The sequence below is a fragment of the Melanotaenia boesemani genome, chromosome 23 (genome assembly GCF_017639745.1).
Source record: "Melanotaenia boesemani isolate fMelBoe1 chromosome 23, fMelBoe1.pri, whole genome shotgun sequence".
In the NCBI taxonomy this organism is placed as follows: Eukaryota; Metazoa; Chordata; class Actinopteri; order Atheriniformes; family Melanotaeniidae; genus Melanotaenia; species Melanotaenia boesemani.
In genome coordinates this window covers 653,715-664,119 of record NC_055704.1, presented here as the reverse complement: position 1 = coordinate 664,119, position 10,405 = coordinate 653,715, and the positions used below count along the sequence as shown (strand labels likewise).

Sequence of the window (10,405 nt, the reverse complement as noted above, 5' to 3'; positions counted from 1 at the left end):
TCACCGTGGGGATTGGCGGTGGAGGCTGGATTAGTGGAACATCCACCCGTCACCGTGGGGATTGGTGGTGGACGTTGGATTAGTGGAACATCCACCCGTCACCGTGGGGATTGGCGGTGGAGGCTGGATTAGTGGAACATCCACCTGTTACCGTGGGGATTGGCGGTGGAGGCTGGATTAGTGGAACATCCACCCGTCACCGTGGGGATTGGCGGTGGAGGCTGGATTAGTGGAACATCCACCCGTCACCGTGGGGATTGGCGGTGGAGGCTGGATTAGTGGAACATCCACCCGTCACCGTGGGGATTGGCGGTGGACGTTGGATTAGTGGAACATCCACCCGTCACCGTGGGGATTGGCGGTGGAGGCTGGATTAGTGGAACATCCACCTGTTACCGTGGGGATTGGCGGTGGAGGCTGGATTAGTGGAACATCCACCCGTCACCGTGGGGATTGGCGGTGGAGGCTGGATTAGTGGAACATCCAACCAGTTTCACGTGGTCGCATTTCCACTGGGAAAACTGGAGAATGTTTGGTTCATTTGCTGCTTCACATAAAACATGACTTGCGTATAAACTTCTTTTCTGACCGCTTTCCTGGTTACACATGAACAACGTTTGTGTTCCTGGTTGAATGAACCAGAATTTCTGTTCAAGAATTAACGAATGAACGAGACCATTTTCATAAACTTTAATGTAATTTTTTTCTCTTCTCTTCTTGCTGTCATCTTTCTAACTTTTCCAGATCATCCTTTAGCTTCTTTTCTCAGTGCAGACAAACAAGAAGATGGACGGGACATAGGCTGGGGACGGCTTGTCTTTTATCCAGGGGAAGACACAGTTAGCCTCAGCTACATGTCCGTTAGCAACAGGCTAACATGAAGTGTCTGGTCCCGGGGCGCAATAACGTTAAACCCCTGCGGTTTGCTGCATTTTAGTAACGCATGGCCTTCATTTAGTATAAATAAATATGTACAAAATTAGAGCAGCCCAGCATAATTAGACTTGGAAAGCAGACGAAACATTTTCTATAAACTTCCCACTGACAAAGTTCTGCTATACAGCTGAGAGTCTCTGCCAGTTTCCAGTTATCTGGTCTGACAGCAGCAACACATGTAAAGCAGATTTATGCTCGCGTAGCGTCCGCGTGCGGTTGTTTACGGTGTAGCTGACGTTGGTGAGTTTACTCCTCCACTTGAGCGTAGGGTGAACGCATAATTTTGGTGTTGTGTTGCAGTTTCTCCTCCTAACCTGAAGGTGGCAGCAGAGGTATCAACCGGTAAACTCACCAGGTCGGAGTTCTTTTGATGGTTCAGTTCAGTTCGGTGGTATTTTCTGTTTCAAAACAACAATGGCGTCCAGCATGGTTCAGTGTCTTTATTAGCTTGTGGAAGAAATAATTCAATTAGCATCTCATCAACTTGATCCACTGGCTATTGTTTTTAAAAGCGGTGATTACCGAACAAATTCAATGAGAAGATCCAGATATCCGGCGACACATGATCCCAAACTGACCAATCACAAGAGAGTACCTCAGCGTAACCGTCTGCATAGCAGGGTGCACGTCAGGTCTGGAAGAGGTGCGCGTCGAGCCTTGGCGTAGCTACGCAGCGCTTATGGCGGTTACGCAGACGCCACGCGACCATAAATCTGCCGTCAGCAGCAGGCTGGAAAATACTATCCCTGCTTGAGGTTCCTGTGGGTTCAGAGCCAGTAGCAAAAGTTTGAGGGAAAAAAAAACTGCATTAATGTGCAATTAAACAAAAAAACGGTGTTAATTAAAGTGTTAACGTGCCCATCTCTAATATACATGTGTGTATATGTGTGTGTGTTATGGTTGTCAAAAATAACACGTTAACGGCAGTAGCTAATTTATCTAATTAACTGCGTTAATATTTTTATTGCAAAAAAATGTCAAATGTAATCATCTCTCTGCTCGTTGATGTGATCGTGCTTCAGGGGTCAATGACTTTTTTTTTGTCGAAGTCACCGTGTCTAAACCAAAAGAAAAGATCAGTAGTTTCTCCTGCAGCTGAGCTGTTAATAATGCTGCTCCGCTGTTCAAAGTTCGGTCCATGCAGAAGACAGAGAGGATTCTGGGGGATTTTACAGTTTTCTGAATATCAGCTGCTGCCTTCAGGAAGGAGGTTTTTTCTGCTCTGATGCAGAACAGATTCAGTCCTTGTTTGTTTCTCCCACCGTCGGCTTTGTGTCTGTGAGGCTGTGAAGACGAGGAAAGGTTTGGACGTGAAAGCAGAAGACATCTTCCAGAGCAGGTTGTACGAAGGTCAACATTTATTTCACATGATATAAAACAGATGGAGTATGAACTTTTTGCATATTGACTCTAAATAATAATAATAACCTTTTATAATATTCACTCTTATTTTCAGTGTGTACATAAATTATGCTTTCTGGTTCTGTTTATTTATTTTATAGATTTTATTTTAACAGTTTATACATCTCTTAAATTTCTGTTATGTCCTGAAGCTCCAAAGTCCGACTTATTGCTTCATACATGTGCTATACTCGTATTCCTCACCAGGACAGAGTCAAACTCAGGATCTGTGTCGTCTTCAACCTAAATCTGCTGAGTCATGTAAACCAAAGAGAACAAAACAAAAAAGACACACAAACTGCAAAAGCAGACACAAATCCAAAACATCTGAATACTTCAGGAAATTCAAACTTCTCCTGCCTCACTTAAATAATCCAAATACTGAGTCCTGTAAAAAAAAAAGAAGAGAAAGAACAGCAGCATGAAGTGGCACCTTATTGAAGTAAAAACTGTCTTCATGTTCATAGATATTTATACTTTTTATATATGCATATCAAATGAAGGACAGGCTGCAGGAGACAGAGGATGCCTCCAGTCTCAGTTCATGAGAAAAAACTAATTTAAATGAAAGAAATTAGCGGTCACTTGGGTTAAAGTAAAGCACTGCATGAGAGTTGAGTTTTGGTGCTGAGCCCATCTGAGGCGAGACTTCCACATCTTCTACGTATGTACATCTTTCAACAAGTCAGGAACAGCTAACATCCACATCTGTTCTCACTTAAAAAGGATTAATACTTAGTAAGGTCTCAAAAGCTCCGAATGTTCATGCTTGTGTGGATTTAAGACATGTCTACGCTGCCAATGACCCAAAACAAGACTGTGAAGTGGTTTGGTTTCCAAAAAGGTTTGGAAAAGTATAAATAAAACCAGACTGCAATGATTTCCACATCTCATCTGGTCATATTTTATCCCCAGTAGAAGATAAACAACATCTTACAGGATGAAACAGAGACGTTTCACCATGTGATGAAAATATGAGCCGATAGTGAATCTGATGGAAAAAGTTGGAACGGGAGCAACAAAAGGCTGGAAAAGTACCTGGTACAAACCAGAAACACCTGGAGGAGCATTGGACAACTAATCAGGTTACCTGGCAACAGGTCAGTAACATGACTGGTATAAAAGGAGCATTTCAGAGAGGCAGAGTCTCTCAGAGGGAAAGATGGACAGAGCATCATGGAAGCAGAAATCCAGCAACCAAAGTCCAGGACTGTAGAGCAGCTGGTGATGCAGGGTGATGCTGAACACCACCCTGGAACTACTTTTTCCAGACGTGTTGCTGCATCAGATTCACTATCAGCTCATATTTTCCATCACATGGTGAAACGTCTCAGTTTCATCCTCTGATCTGAAGTTGATCTTCTACTCTGGATAAAATATGAGTTGATGAGATTTGGAAATGACAGCGTCCCAACTTTGTTTGGAATTAGAGTTGAAATAAGAGTTCTAACTTTTCTCTTCCCAGAAACAGTTTTCTCTCTATTGAGAAAAAAAACACTGTGTGTCATAAATATGGACAGACAGAACAGAACCAGTCTGAGCCTGTGTGGATAATGATGGATGAGGAGGATGCAAAGCCAAGCCAATGCTGTTGTCTGACAGAAAGAATTGGATCAGGCCAACACAACAACCCAACAACCTCTGAACATGACGCTCATACATTTGTAAAGAACACTGATAACAGTGACTGCTCGTTTTGATCCAGACCACCCAACAGCTAGTCCACCTCAGACCCCTTCCTGTCCGACATCAGACCAAAGGGCTTGTGTTGGACATTCCTGTTGTGACTATTATGGATGCTGTTCAGCCCACAGCTGTTCCCAATGTTTAAATGATTGTAAGGAATAACGATGATGAAGCTTATGGACTTAAACCCTTAAACCAACAAAAAAGGAAATATTACTAAGTAAAAAGGCCTCTGTTATTTTCCTACATGAAGCATTAACGTGGCAGTGATGTTGTGTGATGAGCCTTTAAACATCACCTTGATCCCAAACAGGAAAATAAGAAGTGTCCAACAGGGTTGCTTTCACCGAGCTACGAGTTTGTCAGCTAACAGAGAGATGATGGACAGGCAGAGCAGGCTCAGCATCTCACTCCCACAGTCAGGAAGCAGTCACAAAACAGTCAGGAAGCAGCCAGACAGTAGTCACAAAACAGGAAGCTGTGAGGAAACAGGAAGCAGTCAGGAAGTAGTGAGAAAACAGGGAGATGTCAGAAAGATTTCGGGAAGCAGTTACGAAGTAGTCAGGAAGCAGTCAGGAAACAGGAATTGGTCAGGAAACAGGAAGCAGTCAGGAAACAGGAAGTAGTCAGGAAACAGGAAGTAGTAAGGAAACATGGACACATGTCGGTAGTTTTTCTGTACTTTAACATTCAGATGATTGTGTCTGGACCGGCTCAGAGGGACTTCTGTCAAACCATTCCACAGCCTGTCTTTATGCAGACGTGTTTTAGGGTCAGCAGGAGTCCACACAGTCCAGCCTGGGGACAGCTCTAACAGCTAGGCTACTACAGATAAGGTACATCTGCCTTTCTTTGGATGTGATGGCTGCCGGTCCGGCTGTTGGTCCATCTGTTAGCGAGGCCGTCGTCCTCTCAGTCTCCGTCTCTGTGAGGGCGTGTAACAGTAGCGTCAGAGTAGTTCTGTTGTAAACGCAGGAAGGCATGGAGCATGCTCGGTGCAGGCTGGCTACATGTAGGCTCTACAGGATACCGTTATGAGTGTGGAGCCCGGCATCAATCACATGTCACTGCTCACCAGGGTGAACGTCTGAGCTGCAATGAAGAAGAAAGACATCATGTGAGTGATGTTTAATAAGAAGAAAAAGTGTTTCAGTTCATTTCATTATGACAGGCATGTACACCAGTTCCACTCCAGTACAGAAAGTGGCAGTAGTGCTCCTGCAACACAATTCTTCTCTATTTTGGTTATTTTGTGTATTTAGTTGGATTGTGGGAAGTGATTATTCCCTTTCTTTAATATTCGGGGCTCTGGTGTTTCCTACAGGAGACAATAAAGGAAGCACCAGAGCTCTCTTCCTTAACTCATTTTTATTTCCCTGCTAGACTGTTGGACCGAACCCAATGCATCCACATAATTGTGGATTCATTATCTTTAAAATAACAATTTTTGATCACACAAAACTGAACTGTATGAAAAATACATGCTTTATTCTGTTCTGATAGGGTAAACCTATAAATTCAGCCTGCAGTAGCACATTTTAACAGAACACCAGATCTGGATCTGGATCTGGATGCAGGGGAACTCTGGACTACAGATTTGTTTACTTACATGGCAGCAGGTTGTTGTTGTGTTTCTTGTCTTCTGTTGTCAGATGTTTATATGAGTCCAGGCTCTTTTCCAGGTTCTCCTCTTGGCTCGTGTGTTGGTTTCGATCCGTTTCCTCCTTGGGTTCGGGGCTCGCCGTCTGAAAGCTGCGTTGATAAAATAATAATAAAACAGACATTGTTCACATCTCCAGACAAATCCAGCTGTGAATGAGATGGAGAACCAACTTCACAGCAGATCTGAATCTGTCACCGATCATTTCAGCTAAAAGTTTTAACAACTTATTTTCTCTCCATTGGCTCCATTAGTTCTAAATATGAGAATACTGGTTATTATACACGCCTGGAAAATCTCCAAAGGGCGTCGATCTGATCAACTACCTGAACCAGTTCCTTTCAATATGGAAGAGCGGCATCAGCGATGGAGGAAAACTTTCCTTTTAAGTAAAGCTAATATAGGACCTTAACCTCTTCATCCCAGATCCAGGAGGCAGCATGAGGTCCTACAGTCGAGGAAGATGTCATACAGTCCTACTATCCACTTCTGTTCTTACTGGAACCGCTTTTTTTTTCATGTGACTTAAAGGACATTCTCTATAAACTGAAAGTTCTGCTGGTCCCTGAACACATCATCAACCTTTAAACCAGTGTTTCCCAATCCAGGTCCTCGGGCCCCCCTGCCCTGCATGTCTTAGACGTGTTCCTACTCCGACACACCTGATTCAAATTAATGAACTTCCTCATCCAGTTCTTTGCAGCCTGTTAACGAGCCATTCATTTAATTCAGGTGTTAAAATAGGGTTACATCTAAAACATGCAGGGCAGGGGGGGCCGAGGACCTGGATTGGGAAACACTGCTTTAAACAGAGTATTCACCCTGAAACCTGAAGTTCTGTCACCAACAACCAGTTGTGATGTTCATGCTGCAGTTCGGACAGCTGATCACAGCCATACGTGTTCTCAAACACACACCTGTTTTCAGTGGTGGTGTTGGTGGGGGAACTGGTTAGATCCTGCTCTTTGCTTTCATCGTCCTCAAAAGGCTGAAAGTTGACAATCTCCACACGTTGTGGCTCTGTACCAAGGTCCATGATCACCACCCGCTGGCTTTCACACTGCTGACACACACACACACACACACACACGTTCATGAGAAAACCCAGAGCTGGGATGGTTGATAAATCAGGACCAACACTGTATAAAAGAAGCAGAGGAGCAGGTCATTTATGAGAAAGCTGGAGATCTTCCACCAGTCTCTGAGTGTCTTCTATCCATCTATGAGCAAACAACAAACCTGTTATCAGGTAATGCTGAACAAACTCCCAGAAAGCCTCAGGTCAGCTGAAATATCCAGGTAAAAGGCCCACCCGTTCTCTGCTGCATTTCACTAGTTTTTATATAGAAGTCCAGATCTGTCTCTGGTTCTTTTACTAGTCTGGGACTAGCCTTAAGGCTAACCCGTGAATCTGGCCCAATATCTCACTCTCCACCGCAACAAATTATTCCTGGGTAGACTGGTTTAAATCTAACCTTTCAGGCTACACTCAGTTCATCCAACTCAAAATTTTCACCCCCTCATTACCTTTGGTGTGCCCCAGGGATCTGTCCTGGGGCCCTAACTTTACTTTCAGTATATAAAATACATTTTACTGCTACGCAGATGACATCCAGTAAATTGACCTTTACCTTCAGTCTTAGTGAAATAAAATCCTGGTTCTCCTTAAATACCAACCTAATACCAATACCTGGTTCTGTCCCACCTCAAATCCATCACGGACTCACTCCTGGACCCCCTACAGTTTGCCTACAGAGCCAACAGGTCTGTAGACGATGCTGTAAATCTGGCCACTCACTTCATCCTCCAGCACCTGGACTCTGCAGGATCCTACGTCAGGATCCTGTTTGTGGATTTCAGCTCCGCATTTAACACAATCGTCCCGGCTCGTCTGCAGGACAAGCTTTCACAACTCAATGTGCCCGACACCACTTGCAGGTGGATCACTGACTTCCTGTCGGACAGGAAGCAGCGCGTGAGACTGGGAAGCCACACTTCGGACTCCAGGACGATCAGCACCGGCTCCCCGCAAGGCTGTGTTCTTTCTCCCCTGCTCTTCTCTCTGTACACGAACAGTTGCACCTCCAGTCACCAGTCTGTCAAGCTCCTGAAGTTTGCAGACGACACCACCCTCATTGGACTCATCTCTGGTGGGGATGAGTCCGCTTATAGATGGGAGATTGACCGTCTGATGGCTTGGTGCAGCGAGAACAGCCTGGAGCTCAATGCTTCCAAAACAGTAGAGATGATTATGGACTTCAGGAAGAGCACAGCCCCCCCCTCCCCTGTCATCCTGCGTGGCTCCCCAGTGGACACTGTGGAGTCCTTCCGCTTCCTGGGCACCATCATCTCCCAGGACCTCAGATGGGAGCTGAACATCAGCTCCCTCATCAAGAAGGCTCAGCAGAGGATGTACTTCCTGAGGCAGCTGAAGAAGTTCAATCTACCACGGACAATGCTGGTCCACTTCTACACTGCCATCATGGAGTCCATCCTCACCTCCTCCATCACCGTCTGGTACGCTGCTTCCTCTGCCAAGGACAGGTGCAGACTGCAGCGTATCATACGTTCTGCAGAAAAGGTGATTGGCTGCAGCCTTCCTTCTCTCCCAGAACTCTACTCCTCCAGAACCCTGAGGAGAGCAGGGAGGATAGCAGCTGACCCCTCCCACCCTGGACACCATCTGTTTGACCCTCTCCCCTCTGGCCGGAGGCTGCGGTCTATCAGAACCAGAACCTCCCGCCACAAAAACAGTTTCTTCCCCTCTGCCATCAGGCTTTGGAACTCACCTAAAGACTTACCTGACTAACTGACACAACGCAATTCGTTATATTAGCGACATCTGGATGTTCGTTATCTTAACGCACATCCAAGCACACAGGAGTTATATTAACACACTCCCCCTCCATTGGTCACTTCAACTTGTACATTTTTATACTACAGACTGCACATTTCATGTAAATACACTACTTTACTTTTATCTTATTTTTATGTACATAACTTTTTATTTCCACTCTTATATAGTTTTTCAGTCTTAATGTTATATGTTCAGTTGGCTTGTTCATATCTTTATGGTTCATATTTATTTATTTATATGTAGGCACCGTCAAATCATAACAAATTCCTTGGAATGGAAGTTACTTGGCAATAAATCTGATTCTGATTCTGATTCTGATATTGAACATAACCATGTCTACATGTTTTCTTCCCATCTCTATGAGTACTTTATCTTATTTACAGATGTAGAAGGTAACATCACAGTACCGAACACCTGATCACATTCGTGACTGTCATCAAGCACATGGGTTTGACTTTGGATTTTCCTTTCCTCTGACAGTCTAAAAGATCCCCTGTCTTTACGCATCATCATTAGAAACCCAAAAGTTCCTGAACATCTTGAAGATTTGATTTAGGTTCAAACCCTGTGTTTCCGCCCGTCAGATACAGAATAGCTTTACCTCACTGTCTATGCTGTCGGTCTCAGGCTTTACATTCTGATGGTCCTCCTGCTGCTGCACCTCCTCTGGTCTCTGCACCTCCTACAGGTTGAAACAAATTCACATCATAATGTCTGAGTACTAGGAAAAATAAATCACCTGCTGGATTTAACTGAATATCTGATCTGGTTCTGCTTCTAAATAGATCTACTATAGATCTGCTCAAATAAAGACGTGGAATTCCCCTGGGCTACTCAACTCAGTCCTATGAGAGCTGCAATCTAGCAGTTTTTTTTTTAAATACTTTATTAATCCCAAGCTGAGAAATTTTTTCTCTGCATTTAACCCATCCTATTTGCTAGGAACAGTGGGCTGCCAGATTCCAGCACCCGGGGAGCAATTGGGAGTTGAGGGCTTTGCTTAAGGGCCCACAGTGGTTTGCCTAAGTTGCCAGCCCAGGGACTTAAACCCAGGTTCTCCAGACCCAAGCCCACCTCTGTAACTACTAGGCTACCACTCCCCTTTTCAATGTATTCCTTCTTCAACAAAGTTGAATCAAATTAAATGGAACTAACAGTCTATCAGGTTGTGCACAGTGACTCATTAATTTGGGATACATAGAAAAGCTGCTGGATTTTGGCCCTCGTAGCACTGAGTTGAGTAGCCCTGATATAAACCATCTACACCCAGTTGAAGGTCTTCCTGGATGAATGTTCCAGCCTTGGTTTAAATGTACTTGAATCAGCTCTTTTAAGGGTTTTTAAAGATATAAAAATGCATTCTGGGGACTGTGTTTTACTTTTACTTTAAGATTTAACTGCTGCTTTTGACACAATGGATCAGGATCAGCCTCCATTCTTGGTCCTGTCTTGTTCTTGCTTTGCTTGGTGCAATATTTAGAAAGCATTGTGTCCCATTTCACTTATATACAGATGACTGTCAAGTCTATTTGTCTTAAATCCCTTAAATCCTGCAATCTGGACTACCTTTACTGGACCGTTGCTGATGTAACAGGATCATCTGCTACTACAGTATTTCAAATGTCTGTAGCTTCTACGCAGTAACTTACAGCCGTTTCATTTTTCGTTTTTATCTTTATTTGCATTTTAATTCTTGTTCTTTATTTATGTTGTTATGTTGTTTTCAAAGTGCTTTAGAGATAAAATGGTATGGTAATGGTAACTACATGCTCTAATCATGGAAAGAAAGCAAATATCTGATCATCATTATGCTGTCGACACTCAGCTCTATATTACTGTCTCACCAGGGGATTCAGGTCGCAGAC

At 44.0% G+C, this 10,405-nt stretch overlaps 1 protein-coding gene across 4 annotated transcripts in view; it reads right to left on the bottom strand.

The window, feature by feature from the left end:
• Positions 1 to 3,563: 3,563 nt before the first annotated feature.
• LOC121634314 (pleckstrin homology domain-containing family A member 5-like) overlaps positions 3,564 to 10,405 on the bottom strand; it is a 193,722-nt gene continuing 186,880 nt past the window's right edge. For all 4 annotated transcript variants that reach the window (XM_041976840.1, XM_041976842.1, XM_041976841.1 and 1 more), the window contains 4 exons: positions 9,142 to 9,222; positions 6,601 to 6,746; positions 5,633 to 5,775; positions 3,564 to 5,115 (listed from right to left, as the gene is read on the bottom strand). In XM_041976840.1, the coding sequence (XP_041832774.1) occupies positions 5,081 to 5,115; positions 5,633 to 5,775; positions 6,601 to 6,746; positions 9,142 to 9,222 (405 nt within the window). In that variant the 3' untranslated portion in view covers positions 3,564 to 5,080. The remainder of the gene's footprint in view (positions 5,116 to 5,632; positions 5,776 to 6,600; positions 6,747 to 9,141; positions 9,223 to 10,405) is intronic.